Source organism: Copadichromis virginalis, linkage group LG5, assembly GCF_057382275.1.
Source record: "Copadichromis virginalis isolate Kocher_CV1m ecotype Utaka linkage group LG5, C_Virginalis_male_GT1.1, whole genome shotgun sequence".
Classification (NCBI taxonomy): domain Eukaryota; kingdom Metazoa; phylum Chordata; class Actinopteri; order Cichliformes; family Cichlidae; genus Copadichromis; species Copadichromis virginalis.
The window spans coordinates 21,279,757-21,302,697 of record NC_140622.1 but is presented as its reverse complement, the minus strand read 5'-3'; the positions used below and the strand labels follow the sequence as shown (position 1 = coordinate 21,302,697).

The 22,941-nt window shown below is 40.9% G+C and overlaps 1 protein-coding gene across 1 annotated transcript in view; it reads right to left on the bottom strand.

Annotated features, from left to right (window-relative positions):
• Positions 1-22,941, bottom strand: part of tex264a (testis expressed 264, ER-phagy receptor a) — an 81,462-nt gene that overhangs the window by 49,595 nt on the left and 8,926 nt on the right. Inside the window, exon 2 of the mRNA XM_085456653.1 lies at positions 19,091-19,312. Within this exon, the coding sequence (XP_085312779.1) occupies positions 19,091-19,312 (222 nt within the window). The remainder of the gene's footprint in view (positions 1-19,090; positions 19,313-22,941) is intronic.

The window sequence follows — 22,941 nt, the reverse complement described above, 5'->3', positions numbered from 1 at the left end:
TTCTCTTAATTTCATAGGAGGTCAATCCGAATGCAGACTATTAGTCCGCTCATGCCTAACTTATTTAGTGTAAGTAGTCCCTGATGTAGAATGGATACATGGAAGCAGAAGATTCAAAGTATGCAAATTTTTAAGGCATCCTGTTTTGTTTTTAAAGAACATTTCAATTTCTTCAAGTGCAAAAAACAAAAAAAACAAAAGCACAGGTGTGATATGAGACTTACTGAGAAATGTGCTGCATACTAATGTAATAATGTGCTATACAGACGTAGTAATACACCAAAAACTACGCCCCACGAACACTAACATACAGTTTATGGTCATGAGTAAAATGTTAGTGGCATGCTAGAAATGTCTGTGCCTGTTTGTCTGGCTTCAATCACTCTGATATTAAGACACTGACACGCGATGCTTTATGCAAATGCTGTTCCAACATGTTGAGTTACAATATGCAAATAAGTTCTCAAGCTACACAGATGGGCATTCAACGATACATTGAGATCCAAACTACTTTTTTTTTAATGGGACACAAGACATGCCGTTTAGAGAAGATAATTATCTATCAAAAATGTACTTTTGCAAACCATTATACTAATATTCTGGTTTAATAATGGTCAAATGTTGAGCTTATAACTAGAGGATGTTGCTTTCATTGCTGTTCAGTCAACTGAGTTCAAATTAATGAAAACTGCTCCCACTGCTCTACTGGAATTAAGCTCTCTAATGTTTCCTGAGAGTGTATAGACTGGGAAGGCTAAATGGAGAATGTCTGAACCTGTGTCATTCTCTAACTTCTATTGATCACAAGCCAGTGTGTGATCCCCAGCCTTCTAACTTTCCTCCAACACCCAATTCCTGCTTAGCCTATTGGCACATTAATCCTAATCTGCAATAGCTGCCGTAATGCCGATTGCATTAGCTACTGAGCGATCAAATTAGGCGCCAGCGCACTCGACCGCCTCCTCTATCATTGGCACTTTCCGATGGAGACAACTACACGCTTACATTCAATTTGCTGCCCTAATCTAATCGAGCAGCTCGCACGCAGCACTCCGGCCTGCTTCATTTCTTGCACAATTGGTGACACGGAAAACATGATTTCTACAGCTGGACAATGACACACGCAAGCATCCACAGGCACGCATTCGCCCACATACACTGACATAAATTCATGCGAGCATATGTATAACCCGTTTCCCAACATTCGAATCCAGATATCCTCGTGGATGCTTCACTGCATCTACAAACAAATTTGATGCAAGCCCTTCCCAGGAGCTTGCTGCCTCCTTGTTAGAGGTCGGTGGAGATGTAGCGCTGTGAGTTGGTGTTCACACTTTCTCTTAATCATCGCAAATAATCTCCAAAGCATGCTTTAAGCAGCCTCACAGGTAGGTGACAAGAGGAGCGCCACAGTCAGACACGTCACTGTCACAAGAAAGTGAAAACAGTACTGCTGACTTTATTTAAATAAGCTCCGCTTCACATTTTAGACACAGCAGCGTTATTTCAGTTGGAAAGCATAAAAGGTATCTGGTGAATGCAAAGGCTTTAAAATGCATATGAATGTATGTTAGTGTATATATTATTATTTAGCAATTAATCCGCATGCTTTATGTTGCTGTTTTGTTTTTTACCAGTTTCACAGAAAATATCCTAAAAACATAAAATATCCTTAATAAAATTCCAAGATCAGATTAAGACAAGCTTTTGTTTTCACACATCAAAAAGTTTCCTTTCTAGTGCAATTAAAAAGACAAAGCCCACTGTAGTAAACTAACAGGCATTTAAAGCATAAATGAGATTTCCTGCTTAATTTCTTGATATTAAAAGTTTGTGAAACACTTTGTATCTCAACAGTTTGGTCCATACATTCACCCAGATATTCAGTGCTTTCTAATTACGTTCTAATGTTTAAGATTAGCACAGATAAGTCTGTGAAAGACAATAAGCTCCGTGACTGCTAGTGACATGTCAGTGCAAAATCTTAATGACTTCAGACTTTGATCATTAAATAAAGAAAGAATTCAACCCCACGGATCTACAACATTCTTCCCACGGGGAGAGAATAAATAAAATCAATATTTGCACCCGTGAAGCATTTCTCCAGGCTCCACACTACAAACCACTGATGTCTCATCTCTTTTAATGAGGGATTGCTCACCAGGCCTCTTTAACACACTGACTGTTCCCACTGCAGCTTCAGGCTGCTGCTAGTTAGAATGTGACGTACAATGCTGTAAGTGTGCCCACCATGAAGCTATGCAAGAAGGGGTTGGCAGCATTACTCTTCAGAACAGTGGTGCTACCAGCCACTTTATTAGGTACAATTTGCTAGCATCACCCCCTTATGCCTTAATTCTTCACAGCACAGATTCAACAAGGTGATTTTCATCCTTGCTGACATGGCAGCATCATGACACAGTTGCCACAGATTAATAAGCTGCACATCATAGATGTTGATCTATAATTTTGTTATTTGGAAGCAGCCATCAGAAGATGGGTGCACTGTGGTCACAAAGGGATGGACGTGGTAAGCAACAATATTCAGGTAGGCTGCAGTGTTTAAAAAAATGCTGAGTTGGTCCTAAGGAGCCCAAAGTGTGCCAAGAAAATATCCCCCACACCATTACACCACCAGCAGCCTGAACTGATGACACAAGGCAGGATGGATCCATGCTCTCATGATATTTTTGCCAAATTATGATCCTACCATCTGAATTTTGCAGCAGAAACCAAGACTGTTTATACACATGGAGTTAGTACACATGTACTAAAGAAGCAAGAAAGAGTCTGGATTTGAACTAGATTATTTTCAAAGGTGTATATTTGAAAGTAATCTCTTTCAATTGGAAGAATGTTTGGTTTCAGTTACTCTTTTGGCAAGCTACAAATGAAATATGTATTTTAGCCCAAGGCATGCTTTAAAAAAAAACACATAAGCAAATAGAGTTTTGACCTGAGAGTAGAAATAGTAAAGTGTAAAGGCACTGGTCCCCTGTTACATTTGCACTTTAGTCTCACAGGTCTAGCCTAGCTCTTCTGTTCTTTTATGCACTACCTTCAGACTATATGGTCAAGATTTTTCTATCTATAAAAAGCTAAATTTGCGCCCAGGAAAATTAATGCAGGGAGACAAAATTTCGTCAACACTTTACAGACTGTTGTGTGATCACACATCCAGTATCAGCTAGTATTTTTATCCTGGATATTAAAAAATGGCAACTACAGATTCATTGTCTCTTGGTTTGCATCATTTAATTTAATCAGCATCGGGATATAAAGATAAGATAATAAAACATTTATTGAAAGCAGAGTTTTAGCTGCACATCCAATGGTGGTAAAATGACATATGGTTACGCTTTTACATATCCAGGCTGCTGATGGGCAATTTTTCCTGCAACTTTTAACCGCAAACAAGCTTTGCATGCTAGCAAACATAGAAATTGGGCAAATGTGGTCAGCATCAGCCCGTGTTTGCATTGCTGCATAAGACGAAATAAGTTTCAGCATCTGTACAAATCTCTTAAAGATTAAAACCAGTAATAACGGGATAACCGTGACCGCTCTGGCTGGGGCCTCTCAGTGTGAAATTTGTAGGTTCGCCTTGAGTCCTCACAGGTTTCCCCTGAGTGCTCGAGTTTCCTCTGAAACTTGCACAAACACATTAAAGTTGGGTGAACTGGAAACTTGTCTATAGGCGTGAATGCAAGTGTAAATGTGTTTGTTTACATCTGTGGTAACTGCGACAATGACTTGTGACCTGGACAGGATGCATCGAGCCTCTCACCTAAGCCGGAGCTTCAGCTTCATTTTTCACAACAGCAATCCCCTGTGCTTATCTTGTCACTTTTACATATCGCCACTTCTTCCCTATGGGAATAAGCCACAAACAGGAAGTGGTGTGTGCAAGTTCACAGAAACACAGACAAAAACACACAGTTTATACACAGAGTACAAGACAGAATGAGAGTCCTAAGTAAATCCTTGCCTAATTAAAAGATGCTGTATTGGACAAACTGGTAACAGATGGCTTCTAAAGAAGGCTCCCGGTGAATTCATTAAGGGCTGAAATTACAAATACACATTGGGATGCCTATCCTCAAGTCATCATAGAAGAATCAAAAGTACTTAGGCCAGTGCTTTTTTTAAAGTCAGGTGTTGTTGCAGCAGGGCAGCTGCTTTGGAAAATAATTTGTGTGAGATGAAACAACAGTTCAAAGACACACACTGTGTTCACAAAGATCAACACACACCATAAGGAGGCAAAACAGAAACCGAACAAAAATATGTGTCCTTCTACCACAACATCAACTAACTGTCTGTGTGTAAGATTAATCCAGTGCTTAATCTTTATAGATTAGCTTTGAAGTGACTTCTGTTTTTGTAATTGATTTTCTTTCCTTATCATCCTTACTATCCTTTGCTGTTTTTTATTTCCTCGAGGACTTCTGCGAATCACATTTTTTATAAAAACAGTGACATTTCGTTTTTCATAAAGGCTACATAATTGATCAAAGGTTCAAAAGTAAAATGGACTGTAAGGCCACCTGGGACCAAGAGAAGAAGGACGCAGCAGCAGAAAAGGTGTCTGACAATTACTCTCGCATGAGATAACACAGCATCTCTCCATCTCACGGCTTCCTCCTGATAGAGGACAGAATATTTATCCTCCGCTTGCTCGATTTTGATTTCACACTTTCCTGAATTCAAATATAACTTTCTAAGAGCACCTCTTTAAATATGCATAATTATAATACTAGATTAAAACACTAAATGTAAAAAAAAAAGGCCAACTTGGGGGAATTTTAAACTTTTGCAGTCTCACTGTGCATAGTGTGGTCTCTGTCTGACTTGCACCACTGTATATGTTCCAGCTCTGTTTATTAGTGTTGGAGATTTAGCTTCAGAGAGCAATGGAGCCAATATTTTACATATAAAGTGAGAGTTATTTAATATACATATCCACCTCTGATATATTTTTGCTGTAGCCTCAGATAAAGCAGTCCTAAATGTGCCTACAGCAAGACATGTTTGTATCCCCAGGCAATAGCTATGTTTTTTGTAAAGTATGTGCAAGTGTGCCCAGGAGTTCTAAAGATAAAAAGCTTATATGTTAACATTATGCTGATATTTAGCATAATATGCTATGTAACAAGGACATTACTCTAAGGCTAATGAAATTAACCAAGGTTAACTGGAAGCAGCGTTGTCAAACTAGGGGTCTGATTCAAAACACTGAGTGTCTATGCACAGTGAGGGAAATGTGCATCTCATTTCTAGCTGTGGTAATGCAGGGTCCTCTTATAGATTTGAATCATCGCCTACATTTTAGGCATCTGCAAAGACCTCATTTACAATCCTGTCTTTAGTCATAAATGCATGTAGACACTCCACTGACACTTCATTATTTGCACATGAAAGTGCTGTTTGCACCACAAGCTGAAACCAAGATACTCCTAAAATAAAGGTTTTATGTTATGATCTCAGCTGTGGAAATTTAGAAAAAGGAAGAAAAAAAGGGAAAAGGGGAGGGGGGGACAATGTAAGTTATTCTCCGACAGTAATTATAGCAAAGCATTTGTCTTCTTTTGCGAGTACTGTGCTTTACAAAAAGAAAACATGGAGACAAAACAAAGGAGACAGAACCACACTATCAGTGTTGCATTTACACAGCGTCTAGCATAGCGTAACCAGAATATTACCACTTTTTCAGCATAAACAGAGCATGTCCCGTCTCCCCTCATAATATTATTTCTTTCCCCTGCTGTTGGTACGGAAATGCCCAAAGGCCATCGCATGTCTGTGCAGCTTCTTTACATAATTCTAGTATCTTATTGCGCATCCAGTAGAAAACAAACGCACAAACACAGAAAGAAATAATTCTGCAGCATAGCAGCAGCTACAAAAATCAAGTGACAGGGGAAAAAAAAGAACTCAAAATATATTTTAGGAAATGTCAACAGCTGATCTCTTTTGACACTTCTGCTCCTGCTCCTCTCCTGTGTCACAACAGCCAGAGGGTTGTGGATTAACAGCCGTATGTGCCTAAGTTATCTGGGATCTGTTTAATATTTGCTCACCCCCAGTGGTAAGGCAGTGTGGCCTTTTCACTGAGGGACAGTCACCACTAATATAGCAGATTGCATTCATGTGGTCCACTGAAGGTCAGAGCTACATATGACATGAAGATTAAGATTTGAAAATCAGTTCTTGGCAAAAATAGAGACCTTTGCTTTGGTTTCAGTGAGTGAGGCCTAATTAAAATACAGTGAGGCATATTTCATTCTCTACTTAATAACAAAACTACATAGGCTGAGTACATTATTCAGAGATGGCATTGGAGTATCGTGGCGATCGTGGCTCAAGAGTTGGGAGTTCACCTTGTAATCGGAAGGTTGCCGGTTCGAGCCCCGGCTTGGACAGTCTCGGTCGTTGTGTCCTTGGGCAAGACACTTCACCCGTTGCCTACTGGTGGTGGTCAGAGGGCCCGGTGGTGCCAGTGTCCGGCAGCCTCGCCTCTGTCAGTGCGCCCCAGGGTGGCTGTGGCTACAATGTAGCTTGCCATCACCAGTGTGTGGATGTGTGTGTGAATGGGTGGATGACTGGATATGTAAAGTGCTTTGGGGTCCTTAGGGACTAGTAAAGCGCTATATAAATACAGGCCATTTACCATTTATTTACAAAACGCTGCTCTGTTAACCAGGCACGAGTGATAAAGCAGGGATAAAACAACACACACACACACACACAAACACAGATACTGTCATCACTCAAACAAGTGTTTGTGTTTTGTTTTGTTTTTTGAATAAAGTGGCTTCTTATGAAAACAAATGAGTATCTGCTCACTTTAACAGCAAACAGAGATTACTGTATTATGTTACAGCCTGAATTTGCAGGAACAAGATGTCTTCTTAAAATATATCAACCAACTGACCGCCCACATTGTTGACACTGACTAGATTTGCATGCTCTATTCAAAATTTGGCTAAAAGAAATGGCATGCTCTTAATTGTACAAAGTGCACTGGACTTAATTAAGTGAACAAACTTGCATGAATATTGGTGTAAATATGAGTACAAGACAAGAAAAGTGGTCCAACTCAGGCTCAGATGCAGAGGTGTAAAGTGCACCTCTTCGGCCCACATTCAACCGAGCAAAAATAAAGTCTTACTGCTAAACTGAAGAAATTAGCGGGTCACTGCTGAAGTATAAGAAAACTGCAAACATACTAGCTGCTTTGTGAATGAAAGCTATATAAACTGTTTAGCAGCCCAAACCAAGCAAACCAAGTAAAAATCTTCAAGTTATTATTAACAAGTATTTCTGACTGAAATCAAATTAACAGTGCAAACACAAAAAATACACAGAAATCATGTGTCTGTGTATTTTTCAAACATCCTGGTATGAAAATGTGCGTCAGTGTTTAAATGTTCTTTACAAAATGACAGATTCTGAGTGAGCCAAAAGTTCCAGCAGAGAATTGTTTCCTAAAGGCCATGAACTTCTGTTTAAAGGCCAAGGTGTCCTCGCCGACTTGGCGAGATGTAATAAGCTGAAACCGAGTCAATAAACCTCACTGGGCTATCTGACGAACAAGTTACTTGACACACACTAATAAGATTTTGTGTGCGAATGTGAATGTGAGGAAGGAAACAGTGCTTCCAAACAGGGATCGTGGCTCATTGTGGGAAATGACCGGACACTGTGTGGCTGCACAAACCTTCTATCTAAAGTAAACTCTCCCGCTGCCTCAGTCTCACATCCAGGCTGCCATTCTCAAAGCAGATGAAAGAGGGCAGGCTCACACATTCAAAGAGACCTTTATTAAAAGGCTAATGAGAGAACAAGCCGTCGTCCCAGACTGAAAATGACTAAATCTGAAGTTTTTGTATAAAGGAAAAAAAACCCTGTCATTACTTAGTGACAACAATAATGCATATATCGACTCAGGTGAAATGTAGTAGGTTAAAAAAAAAAAAAAAATGTGTGGCCAACTTACCTCTCACCCAAACAGCAAACCTGTGATTAGTGGAGAAGACAGATAAATGTACAAACTACCCGAGTACACTTACAAGGAAAAAGCCTAATTGGCAGCATGGTGCGTGATGTCCTGCAGGTGCTGCAGAACGAAGAGTATCCAAGAGCCGAGGGGAAGAAGGAATCGATAAGTGCACCACAAACACTTCTGCCTCTTATCACCTTTACTTACTGCATCACTGGGCTGTCGCTAAGAATAGGTTCCTCACGTACCAGGATGATTAAACCCTGGAAATGCTTAAATGTTTACAACGTTTTCTCAAAATGTGCAGACAGATAACAGACGTAAAGGAAATGATTTTACTGAGATCGAGTAGATGGAGACATAGCGTTTTAAAGCATGAGGTTATAGCCAGCATACCAATGTCATATTGTCTTTTAATTGCAATACCTGTAATTTTGTGTAGTTCTGAGCTTCTTCGCCCCTCCTCACCTTGTCCGTCTCTTCTGGAAGCACCGAGATCCAGGAGGAAGCTCAGAGGGGACAGAGCCTTCTCTATTGTTGCTCTTAAATAATGGAATAACTTTGTGCCCTTGCACGTTAGAGAGGCCCCTTCACTGTCCACTTTTAAAACACGTCTTAAAACCCATTTATTCTTTGGCTTTCAACCAAAGAGACTTAATTTTCCTTTTAGTTTTTCTTTTAGTTATTTGACTTTTTAAATTGGTTTTATTTATGTCTTATGTATTTTTATTATTTAGTTACAATAAATACCATTTTGTGTCAGCTATGAAGTGCTTTATAAATAAAGTATAGTATGGTATTGTATGTTATGTTATTTATACATGTCTGTGTCCTGAAACATGAAGACCTTTTCTGTCGTTCCTCAATTTTTTTTTTTTTTTTGTGTGTGTGTGTGTGTGTGTGTGTGTGTGTGTGTGTGTGTGTGTGTGTGTGTGTGTGTGTGTAATTTGATAATCAGATGCCTAGAAGTTGACATTCAGCCTAGTGAGGCTTAATTGCACAAACCTTAGAAAAATGCAACAATTTTGCTTAGGCGTAAATAGGTTAAGCATTAGCTGTGATTTACCGTAGATGTAAACAAGTGCACGGCTCTGTGTGAAAAACAGAAAATAAGTGAATTACAGAAGTGCTGTTATTCTCTGAAAGCTCGGCAGAGCAAACAAGAAAGCAGGCATTATATGAAATTTTAGGCAGAGCCCAGTGTGTACACTGGGCTTCAGAGCATCATGCCCAGACTTTGTAGGAAAGAAGGGGGGGGGGGCTGATGAAACTGCCATCGGCGTCATTGGAGTCTAAATATAGCTTTGTGCATCTACAGCCAAGTGTTCCCTCTGCAGACTGTCAAATGGCGGACTGAAGGAATAACAGCCATATTAATTGTAAACATATAATATGTAGCCTTGCAGGTCAGGCCTCCACCTCTTGGCTCGATGCTTTCTGTTCTTCCAAGGTTATTATTTCTGAGAGCCCTCAAGAATCGAGAACCTGGTGTTAGCCAATAAAATGTAATGCAGAGAACTGCTGAGGAATGAAAGCCTTAATAATGAAGGAGCTTTATCTTGCTCTCACCACGACCTGCATCTTAAAGCACACAGACACATTCACAGGAAAAGCAGACAGGCATATTCCTCCGCCAACAAGATTTTCACCAAGCTCCCCAGCAATCAGTCACTGAGACAAATGCGTGCTCGCAAACTCACACATTACTTATTGACTCTCACTCTTGCTTTCTGCACTTTGATGGCATCGCTGCCACAACCCCTGTTTTTCTGCACCATCCCACGCAGAAATCGTTGGACAGAGAGCAGTTAAGGGAGTCTACGCCTTGAGCCTCCGAGGCATTAAAGATGTAAAGGGGCTGAAGAGGATCAAAGTAGGGGCGATGCTGCCACGCCTTCTCCCCGCCTCTATTTCCCTTTGGGCTGGTGCAAAGTTCTCAGTGCCAAACAAAAAGAGCAAAGAGAGGTTCACTTTAAAACTGTGTTAAGGCTTGTGATGTCTGGTGATAGTGCAGAAACAAAATATTGCTAATCGATTGCAACAACTGCATTTGTGTGTTTTTAAAAAATATAAAGCCACTATGCCACCATGCACCATGGGCTTTCAGTGTGGAGTTTGCATGTTCTCCCCATGTTTGTGTGGGTTCACTCCGGGTACTCCAGCTTCCTCCCACCGTCCAAAGACATGCAGTTAGTGGGGTTAGGTTAACTGGAAACACTAAATTGCCCATAGGTGTGAGTGTGAATGGTTGTTTCTGTGTATGTATTAGCTCTGCGACAGACTGGGACCTGTCCAGGGTCTACCCTGCCTCTCGCCCTAAGAAAGCTGGGAAAGGCTCCAGCGCCTTTCCCAGCGAATGGATGGATGGATAATTATAAATAAAAGTATAAATCTGTCATAGGGAGTGACTCTAGATGGTCATGCCCCACCAATACTGCCACACCCATTTTCCTAACTCAAACTAACACATATATCTTTAATTAGGTAAATCATCTTTACACAGAGACACATATTAGCGCTATTTAAAATAATTAAACTAATCAACCTGATTTGTAAACAATACAGACTCCTGAGTTAATAATCACTGTAGGAATAAGCCCAAAGAAAAAAAATACAATGTGGGATATTTAAAGGACAAATTCCAGTGAAAGGTTTAATGTCAAACTGTGGTTGTAGGTCCCACTTACACCTTACACCCTTGTACACTGTAATATAAGAGGGAAAAAAAACTATAGTCTTTCTAATAAGGGTTTCTCTCAGTGGATCAAACTCTGGTATGTTTTTGGTTGTTTTGTTTTGTTTTTATTTCCTGGCCTGCAGTTTTAAATCGCCATATGCTGAAGAGCTGTTTTTTGATCCCAGATAAATTCATAAAGTGGGTAAAGGTACTTACTTTCATAAGACATCTGTACATTTACCTCACTTGGGTATGTAGGAAAAGTAATTTCAAATTGCCAAACTCCTAATATAGTATTTCTCTGCTCGCTTAATTTTCATGCAGTATGCGCAGTTCCTTTCTTTTCTTATGGCAAATACTCTGTATACAGATACAGACAGACAGACAGACAGACAGATCGATCACACACAAACCAAGGAAAGCATATTAGTATATTGCACTCACTGCATATCACATACTTTACACAGTGACACAAATGGGGAGTGTTGGGCAAAGCAAAAAAAAACAAAACAGCACTAATCAGATATCCTTATATGCAAACAACCAAAGCACCTTTGAAAAGCTATAGTGCCTACATTCCCAGGGGGTCTGGGCTGTATACAATATACTGTAGAACAAAGCAAAAACGAGTAGGTATCTGCATAACAATTCAGCCCTTAAACATGTACCTGAACACAGCTTTCTCATCCAAGTACCGGGAGAAAAAAAGGCTCTACTACAAAGCTTGATATTCAGACAAGCTGGGATGGGGGCAGTAAGTGGGAGGATTCCTCTACCTGACTTTGTAGAAAATAACTCACACACAACAACAACAACATGAGGCAAAACAGTAATGTAGAAGCAACAGCCACTCATTCTCTAACTGTGTTCAATTCCCATTCACCATCATGCTGCCTGACAGACAGCATGTGGTTTTTCAGCTGCACGCGAGGGGTACATGGCTGGTACAAGGCACAAACACTGACTACAGACAAACAGACAAGAAAGATATGTTAAGAACAGATATCTCTGAGTTTTCTAGAAGCCAAAACAATTCTGACTTTGATGACAGAAAAACCTCAAAGCAAAAGCATACTTCTAAAGCATAAAGTGGTTGCAAAAACAATGGCTGGCTGTGACTGAACAGACACATTTATATTCAACCACAGAACCATCTAACCAGAGCGAAGGGCACTTCAGTTGTTTACTCTGTGGATACACCTGAAATCAGCACAGTTCCTCTGGATAACCTCTAATCAAGCCATTGCATGAAATATAGATGTTGTGGACAACCAAAACAAAATTTCTATATTTAATTCAGCAAATAATAAGATCAAAGAGGATGAGGAAGAGTGGCTGGTGAATAAACCATGAGCAGAATGAAGGTGAGGAATCAACACTGTGCGGTGGCGGAGCATGAAGGGTGTCACTAACTTAAAAAGGTGAAAACAGTGAGGATTTTACCAGCGATTAACAGCAACACTTCGGCATCAGTGCAGTGGAAGACACAGTCTGGGCTGCAACTCATTTCATTATTCATAGATCAATTATTCATACTTAAGAAGACAACACTGCAGAACCTTGGGTGACATTATCAGATGTTTTGTGAACAACAATCTGAGTATCATGATATAGAGAAGCAGCTCATCTCCTTTGAGAAGATTTACATATTGCCTGTAGTTTACATGTTATTTTTAAGGAAGAAAAGATTTTTTAAAAAAGGGATAAATACTTTACATTGCAAATATTTTTATTTTACTTTTACAATTTTAAACTAATGACATCAGTGATGGACTTGGTGTACTTTAAAATTGATCAGGGCGGGAATATTCAGTATTTTTTTTTTTACTTTCATGACAAATAATGAAGGATGAGGATTTCTCCTAATATACGTTTAATTTAGGTTTCTTAAATTTAGGCTAATTAGTTCATTTAGGTTTTCAAAGGAGCTTGCAAAGAAAAGCGTCTGGACTTCTTTAAGTTGCTTGAAGACGTTTCACCTCGCATCCGAGAAGCTTCTTCAGTTCTAAGGTCAAATGGTGGTGAGTCCCAGATTTAAACCTAGTGGGAGTGACCCCCCACTAGGAAAGAGGAGTGAAAGAAGCCATATATGTCCACTGTGAGCGACCATCTTTGAACAGAGGCGGTGGTTTACGACACCAACTCTCTGCCATCTATAATCCAGTTTTGAGTTCCCTCCCCAGACGCCTTAACGCCCACTCACATCCTGGGCCATCTGACCTCGGGAATTCGCATGATAAGGTGGGGCCAGGTTTCACAATGAACTCACCCGAAACCCTGGCTGATTGGGACCCACACCCAGTTTCACACCTTGGCTCAGGCGATTAGAGGATCATCAGGGGGTCCTTTTGTCCCTCTGTGGGGGGATACTCCCACTAGGTTTTAAATCTGGGACTCTCCACCATTTGACCTCAGAACTGAAGAAGCTTCTCGGATGAGAGGTGAAACGTCTTCAAGCAACTTAAAGAAGTCCAGACGCTTTTCTTTGCAAGCTCCTTTGACTACGATGACCTGGATGACTGAGAACCTTCACAGACATTTTAAAAGGTTTTAAAATGTGTTTGCATTCATAAACAATAACTGGGATGTGGAACAGGAAGTCCTGAATCAAATATCCGCTACTGACCACTGTCCAGTTAGAAGTTTGCAGACTGCAGTTTTCTGATCCATCAAGCTACAAAGCGTTTATCTTTTTTTAAGATCATATTAGATTGTCTGAACTTGCAATCGGCTTCTTCTTTTAAACATTCCTGGTCAGTTCTGCATTGTGTGGACTTCCACCGTCCACTGCAGAGTGAGTATCTGAAGTCATACAGAAAATGAAGAAATGGGAGCAGGCTTCATATTAGATCGCACTTAGCACGTCTTCACAGCTGCTTCTGGACAGCTCGTGCCCCCGTGACACACAAACCTGGCCACTCAAGTTATTAGCTTCAACTGTTGCCGACCTGTCATCGCAACAGACCCATACTCCTCAAACTGTGGGCTGTGGGCTTTGATGCACAATTCTAATTCAGGCTGAGCTCAAAACAATATTCCAGTTATTTATCTTTGTGACAGTGCTAAATTGCTTAGACTTTCCTTCCAGGCACTACTGTGAAAACCAAGGAAATTGAGCTTTAATGCTGATAAAGATTTAAGCTTTCCCAGTTCCGCTTACAGTATTTTTGTGGGCAATGATTTGTTAGTCTGCACTGTTTACGATTTCCCCTCTTCTCTATATAAAACATATCTTATCTTTAAATATGATCTAAGTAACCTATGAAGCAAAATTAACCCATAAAAGCCCAGACACACTTTCACTGTCAAGAAAACTATATAATTGCTGAAACAGAAACTTTCTTCAATCTGTAAAAGGACGGCGACACCCATAAAAACGTGGGTTCTTATGGGTTACGATAGACTGCATTCGTATACAGTCACAAACCTCGGATGATACAAATGCAGGATATTTCAGGAGGTTTATAAATATAATTCTTTTAATTGTTGAGGCACCTGCAGGGCATACAACATCATCCTATGACACAGTATAGAGGGAAATGAGGGGAAAGATGCTTTTATGATGTTTAAGCTTGATTCAGATAAATGGATTGGTAAATGGACGGGGGCTATCAGCATCTCATCTTGCTTCTGCTCACGGGGACTATTACCGTTTTTTTTCTGGGGCGAACACCAAAATAACAGCACACTGATTGTTTGCTTTGATTCTGTAGGTCCTGGGCTTGCTCAGTCCTTTAATGTAGCGTGACAGCTACTCCTTTGTCCTCTAATTTTTCCTTTTCTTTCAACACTGGCATTTTTACAACTCAGAGAAGATACCAGTCCTGCTGTCTTACCTGTTCAATCATTGCTTTCATTTGAAGTGATATTAAACATAAATGGCCAAGACTTCAGGCATTAATCTAATATGACAAATTCACTGACATTTTAATTTGCTTTTAATAGTCAGACACTTCACACCTCCTCTATTCACCCTGCTCACTCCCCCCCACCCCCAACAACAGCATCCAATACACACTCAACACAAGGCTCCAGCCTGTCTCTCTCAACCACCCAGGTTAGGAGGGAACTGAGGAGGATTAATGGCAAGAAGGCAGCGGGCCCAGATGGCATCAGCTCGAGGGTCGTCAGGTCCTGCGCGGACCAACTGTGTGGGGTGATGGAGCACCTCTTCAACCTGAGCCTGAGGTTGGGAAGAGTCCCACAGCTCTGGAAAACCTCCTGTGTTGTACCAGTGCCAAAGACTTCACGCCCCAAGGACCTCAACAGCTACAGGCCGGTGGACTACCTCACCGACCGACCACAGTATGTGAGGACTCAGGGCTGTGTGTCGGACAGGGTCGTCTGCAGTACGGGGGCCCCACAGGGAACGGTTCTGGCTCCGTTCCTCTTCACCATCTACACTGCAGACTTCTCCCACAATTCCACCCAGTGCTTCCTGCAGAAGTTCTCTGATGACTCTGCAATAGTCGGCCTCATCACTGATGGGGACGACAAGGAGTACAGAGGTCTGACCCAAGACTTTGTGGACTGGTGCCAGCTGAACTACCTCCAGATCAACGCCAGTAAAACCAAGGAACTGGTGGTAGACTTCCGCAGGCACAAGCATTCTCCACTGCAACCACTGAACATCCAAGGTATGGACATTGAGGCTGTGGACAGCTACAGGTACCTTGGTGTTCATCTGAACAATAGACTGGACTGGACTCATAACTCAGACGCCCTCTACAGGAAAGGGCAGAGCAGGCTGTACCTGCTGCGGAGACTCAGGTCGTTTGGAGTGGAGGGCCCACTCCTGAAGACCTTCTATGACTCTGTGGTGGCTTCTGCTATCTTTTATGGCGTGGTCTGCTGGGGCGGCAGCATCTCTGCTGGGGACAGGAAGAGACTGAACAGGGTGATCCGAAGGGCCAGCTCTGTTCTAGGATGCCCTCTGGACCCAGTGGAGGTGGTGAGTGACAGGAGAACGGCGGCTAAGCTGTCATCACTGTTGGACAACATCTCCCACCCCATGCAGCAGACTGTGACAGCACTGAGCAGCTCCTTCAGTGGGAGACTGCGGCACCCACGGTGTGGGACGGAGAGATTTCGCAGGTCTTTCCTCCCCACTGCTGTCAGACTCCACAACAAAGACTTTAACTGAACAAACACACACATCCACACATGTGCAATAACACTAAGTGCAATAATCTTTTCTGGCATCGTTGTATTTTTACTCAGTTGTATATAGCATTCGTATTCTATTTTTATCTTATTGTATATTTTTATTCATTTTATTCTACTGTATATAGTATATTATTTTATTCTATTCTGTACAGCTGTGTACTGTATTTATTCTTATTGTATTCTAATTTTTGCGTCATAACTTTTGCACTGTCCACTTCCTGCTGTGACAAAACAAATTTCCCACGTGTGGGACTAATAAAGGTTATCTTATCTTATCTTATCTTATCAAACCAACACATGCTGAAGATATTATAGTTTAAATACTGTTATGCTTTGTGGATAAAAGACAAGTGGCTGACTCGCAGTCAGGAGCACCAGGGAAATTTCACGGTGGCCTAAGGGTTGTTTTATCCTGCCGTGAATGTGAGCAGCAATATTACAAAAGCAGGAATGATCTGCCTGACCTCTCAGAGTCCACACATCAGCTGTAGCTCTCTCGTGTTTTCCTATAGGCTGTATGTTCTCGCTCTTTTCTTCTGCAGCAATAGCACAATAGATGGTCAAGTTAAGAGTGGAGGTGAGAGAAAGAGAAGGAGAATGAATAATCCTCCCAATTGTCTCATTGCCCAGTTCAGCTCAGTACAGCTTTTGTATTATTATGGTTACACGCCTTATTTTGAGAGTGAGACAAAGCACATCAACAGCACTGTTCTTTTTAATAATCTACACTACACATCCACTAACACGATTAAAGTGAATTCTTTTAACCAGATAGAGCCAATCTGTTGTGGTGACAGCCCTAAATAACACACAGCCTAAGTGGAATGGAGCCAAATTCCCAGCCTGAGTTATTGTTTCAGTCTGCCCCATGGCTGGACACACAAAGAAAGTGCTGAGGTCCAAAAGGGCAGTTAGGCACTTAACCTGCTCACAGATAGCAGAAGCATTACAAGAAGCCAGTAGGTTTACTAAAATCCCTGAGAAAACACTCTCACGCTCTCCAAACACTCTCAGAAACTGATTGTACGTCACCCGTCTCTGCTCCACAATCCCAACAGTGTCGCTGCTTTGAGTAATTTAAGAAAAAGAGTATATAATTATTATTATACACATGTGAGGATTTCATGGCCCACTTTCTGTTTAGCCATTCTCTCCAGGCTTGTGTTTAGATGCAGTTGGAGAAAAGTTCTTTTAATCATTTATACACAGACTAGCACAAAAATTTAGTAGAAAGAATATGTACGGTTTGTGCAAAACTGTCACACAAGTCTTACGCTCCTTTCAAACTCCCTCAAACTACACATCTACTCCATTAATCATACATGTATGTATACATTTCTAATACATTCACATACCTTCCCCTTAGACCAAGCCACACTAAACCATATTCCATTATTCATGAGCCGTGCTGCAGCTAGTATGCATAGTGCTCTTGTCAGTGGGTGTTATTAGCCCACAGAGGAAGCTCCTAAACCCTGAGTGCAACAACCTGTCGCAGCACTCAGGTCAACTGACGGACTAAGCATTTCTGTCTCGCACACACACACACACACACACACACACACAAGTGTGTGAGTGAAAACGGATCCCAGCATAAAAGACACAGCTGCAAGCTCACAAGAAACGCACACTGACACTAGCTATGATTATATAACTACTACTAGATCTTAACATTTAGGGATGCAGTGGCTTTGACTTTAGACCATTTATTCTGTGTCAGTGCACATATTACAGTTTGTCCTGCCTCTAAAAATCGGGTGTTACAGCTCATAGAGCGCCACATACTTCAAAGATCATAAGGTTAGACTGTGTATTAGTATAATGGCTAAAGTTGGTCCTAGTTATCCCAACCAGAGGCAGCTTCAAACTACATACTTGGAAAATATGACATATTAAAATATATATTTTGTGTCATTTTTAACTCCCCCCCTCATTTTTCTGTCATTACTCTTGCAACCCCTAACACTTAGTTCAGCTGTGCTGTGACAGAGCAGGTAAAAAGAAAGAGCAGGAGACTATACTGCATGCATCAGAGGAGTTAAATGGCAAGACAAAACTACAAATTGATGTAGACATTGTATACAGGCAAATTTTCACATTCCACCTGATATAGTGGACAGCTAAGAAAAAAGAAATCCAATTATTTCAGTACCAATAATTGAAGCATTAAAGAGAAGGCCAGGATGACAGAGAACAATATAAAAAGTGAGAAATAGCTGTGCCTACACGACAGCTTTGATGTGGTGGCTGAGCTGATATAGCCAGTGGACAGTCCTTGCACCCATTTTCCTGAACACAATAACAGATGAAGGACTAAATGCAGTAAGGCACTACTGTGATGGCATAATGGTACCATTTACTTCTACATGCTGATCATTTAATGGCTTTGTGTTGTCAATTGAAAAACTGCAGTTTACAGATAAAGCATAAAAGGTTCACAGAATTAGAGCCAAACCACTGAATTTCTGCACTCAAATGTGAGGCCTCTTACACTAAATCAGCTTTTTTGTGAACTAGTTTTCTGTCACACATTGTCACGAATTTGAGAAAGGTGGTTTGTTCCACTCTGAAACACTAAATGTCACAAAGATCGAGCTTTTTTTTTTTTTTCAAATATAATAATGCATTTTCTGTCTAAAAAATAATGGGGTGTTTTCAACTCCTGTGAAAAGACAGATATTAAATAAACAGATGATCAGACACGGAAGCAGGCACATGCATGCGAGTCCCCCTACACACAAAATTACACGAGGAGCATTATTCATGCAACGGGACGCACCTAAATGAAACCATGTGTGTAAATGTCATAAGCAAATGTCAATAGCTTTTTGAGGCCTGTCCTGAGGAAATGGAGCCAAGCATACGGGCTTGGAGGACTCATATGCACCTTCATTTTCTACTATTTCATCTAGTCTAAATATGATTTGAAGACCTCATCTGCTCATGTGATGAATTAAACGACACATAGGCTGGGAACTTTTTACAAGCAGCAAGCAGAAAAGAATGAGAGACAAAACCACAAGAGAAAAATGGAAGAAAACTCCTGCTTCTCTTGTTCATATGATGATATACACTATATGTGGAAGAGTGCATGAATGAATATAAACGACCTGTAAACATATTCACACTGTTTAGATCCAATGAGAAAACAAGGCTCACTAAGAATGCTAGCTAAATATAGTAGCTAAATATAGTAGCGAGCTCGACCCAATACTACTGTTTAAAAAGTTTAAAAGAGTATGTACCTCAATGTAGGAAGCAATTCTGGGGTACACTCTGTAAGGCCCGAGCACGTGGGACAGAGGGGTGGTGCAAGGAAAGCTGGTGGTCACAGCATGGCTCACATCTGGCATAGAAAACACCTTGAAGCCAAACTTCTCATACAGCTTCTGCAGATCTTCATCTGGCTTCTCTTCACCCTCACACAGGATGCTGCCCACCACGTAGCGGCACTTCTCTGGTGGCCTCTGAGCGCGCAGAGAGAGAGAAAAAGTGAATATACAGCATATGATGCATGTTCAACCCCATTTCAAGCCCTTTAATGTAGAAGGAGTAAGAAGTCGTGAGGTTTCAGCTGGACGAAAGACAAAAAATAACTGATCACAGGGTTGTTATTAATCAGCCACGCTCACATAGACAACTTTTTCTTTGCAGAGTAAAAAACAAAAGGTCAATATTTTATGATATATTACGATTATTACAAGCAGTGCTTTAAAGCATATGAAGAGGCTCAGTACAGTGAAAGGGAGCGAGTTGGAGGATGCAATCTGTATGTTGGGATTAATGCTGCATCAACACAAAACTACACACGTGTGCAAGTAAAAATAGAAGCCATTTGACTGAAACATGTTGAGACGTTGCACCTTCATATAGCCCGAAGTGTCTCTGGACAGAGGGCTGCCAGCTCTGGTGAACATCTTACCCCAGATATCCAAAAGCCAGATCACATACACGGTAGTCCAAATTGTATATGTGCTAAAAACGATGCCCGTACCGTGGGCAAAATATCTTATTTTTATGCAAAAATGATTTGAAACATTTCAAGTGATAACTAAATAGGATGTTTTGTCTTACATGAAAAGCATTTATTAATAACAGGGCTCTCCACACAGTTAATTTACTTCCTCTGAATTCTGGAGGTATTATACAATCAATTTGATGAGTAATATTGTAATATTTCTAGGTTCAGCTACAGAACATCACCCCTAGAACTGGCAGAGACTGTCTGTCTTGTCTTATGACATTTGAGGAGAGCAGACACAAACTGACAGGATGGTATGATCTCCCTCACTTTAAGGCCTTTCTGCCAACATTATGTCTCTTAATGTGCCCACCATTCTGCATGCAGATGTGAGATAAGCACAGGAACAAACACTGAGTGAGCTGTCAGTCAGAAAAGGATCTGACAACGGATCTCCCACTCACATCCGCTTGTTTGCAGTCTGTCTGCTGCAGAAGGAGAGTGGGAGCTGTGGTTAAAGGGCCATACCAGTTTGGGTTTTTGTCCCCAGTACATTTTATATTAACTGCCCTTTCTTGATGAGCGTTGTCACTGTATTTTAGATGCCCGAGTCTAAGTTTTCAGCCGTGTGTAAAATAAGTTGTAGCTTAGATTAAAATTCCTAGACATGAGGAAACTGCCAATAATGATGGATACAACTGGATACAAAATAGAATATTCACTGTGGGAAATTACCCGATTCAAGGGCATTTTAAATTGCTGCCATGAGATTTTCATAACACAGTGAAATCCAGAAAGCTGATGAGAAAAGCAGGATTTGCAAGTAAGTTCAAGTTTCACAAGTAAGTTTAAGTGACTCCTGTCAAATGGGTTAAAACATGCAAAAAACAGTGTAGTGTTTAAGACCTGCTGCTGGTTTCTGCTCTGTGACAGTGGATGTCTGTGGAGGGCTGGCACCGAGGGGGCACAGATGGAAGACGCTCATCTTCATGTCCCTGGCATCCTTGCATAATTATCACGACTCAACACCACAACGTCCTCTTCTTTTCCATTTCACTTCTCACATTCGGAGCTATTTTTTGACCACACTGCTACTACACTGTGCCATCGCTGCTGTCTTACTTTGTTCATGCAGCAGCTTTTGTGTTGTATTTCAGCATTTGTGGTTGGGTGAGATAAATATATTTCAACACACAGACCCCTCAACCATGGGTGCCGCTCGCATGCATGTACCATGTGGGTAATAATAATGACTGACAGTGTCTGTTTGGGATGAGCAGATAATCTTAACTGTCACATGACACCATGTTCAGTGGTGATTCAGAGAACATAGATCACCTGCTTTTGACAGGGAATTATTCATACATGGCAGCGTGAGATACACTAGATCTATTTACAACGAAGCAATGAGTCACTGCAAACACAGGGAGTCACAATGGCTGCGTTAGCAGTGTCACAGTGAATTGTCGCAACAATGTAACCATGTACACATCTCTATTTAAAAGCCTAGTAACATATAAAGGAATGTAATTACTAGTTACTAACTATTACTGGTACTAAAGCAAAAACACTGACGCTAGGAACCATGCTCTCCCTTTAGTAACTGCAGACAGCAGGTGGAATTCTTAGCGTATCTATCAAGTGTGACCATGTGAATTTCTCTTCGTGGCTTTTAGTAAAAATCCTTTTAACTGTTGTCAGTTTGTCTTGAAATATAAGGTGATTCTAACCGTTGGGTGATTTTCCAAGAACCTTATCTTCACTTAGTTTTTAAAATCATTCAGTAAATCTTTGCACCATAAACACGATACAAAAAAACTGCTTTTCATAGGCACATGGAAGTGCACATAAGATTGTCCGTGTGCAGAAGTACTCTTGTCCACCGCCACAAACGATTTATGAAGATGCCAAATGTAAGCAAAAAAGAAACAGACATGCACATAAACTACAAAAATAACACCAACAAGGTGAGATAATGAAAAGTGCAAACAACCTTTTTTTTCCAATTTTATGTGGTGCAGTAAATTAAACTCTTCAGATAAGTAAAACATTAATTATAGCTTAAAAAATATATTAAATTTAAATTTAGATGAATAAAACAGCATTAGTAACATGATTTCTTCTTTAGCCTCTCCCCTCTATCCAAATGGATTTATGTGCAGGGATTGGCCTGCATCGCCCTCTGTCCTACATGGATGCATCAAATGTATGGGCTGTCAGCATGGCTTCTGTACAAAGCTACTCCCTGTCAACACTGGTGGTTTATGATAAGACAAAACAATAGCCATTCAAACACAGAAGGGATAACAACACCCCTCCCACGTACGGCCTTTCTTCAGCGTCTTATATCTCGCCATCTCTCATGCTCTCTGCACTGATAGACTAGAGTGGTAGCCAAACCAGTAGTTCACTAATGATATCATTCAGGGCTCTAGCTATCATTCACATCCCACACAGCAACAGGAACAAACAGCAGCTCTGACTGCATCTCATCTCTGCTTCCCTTCAGATAACACACCCCAGAAACTACAGGTAATTAGGAGAGGGAGAGTAACAACACTCCATGTACTTGACTTGTACTGGCTTCTCCGCCACAGTTGTTCAAATGTCCGAAAGGCAGAAATTCTTCACCTCTGTCCACACTGCCAAAGCTGTGATTTTGAAAGACCATTTCTCACAGGTAGCAGAGGAAACGCCGACTGTGGCTTTTTGATTGGCGGGAGTAAAAAGCAAAGCGATAGATAATGGCAAGACTGTGGTGCTTTTACCTTGGAAACTGAACACAGATATATTATATTTCGGTACCGAGCTGTAGAAACCCAATTTCCTTAAAAGTGGCTTGTAAATGTGTGTGTTTTATGTGTGTGCAGCTATAGATACAGGCTTATAGATAGATATAGATCTTTCAGCATAACATTAGCATTATCAGCCATAACTACTTTTTATTGATTTTCACTGATTTTCTTGCTAAGGGGATGAGTGTGGCTAAACTCTCCCAATGAGAAAATGTCCTCTAAGGGGTAAAAGAGCTATTGGATCACTTCGAGGTAGAGGTCAAGTTTCAGGTTTTTCCTTTAATTTGCCAGTTGTTTTGTACATATAAGCCAGCTCTCTAAGGACCAGTTGAGAGACAAA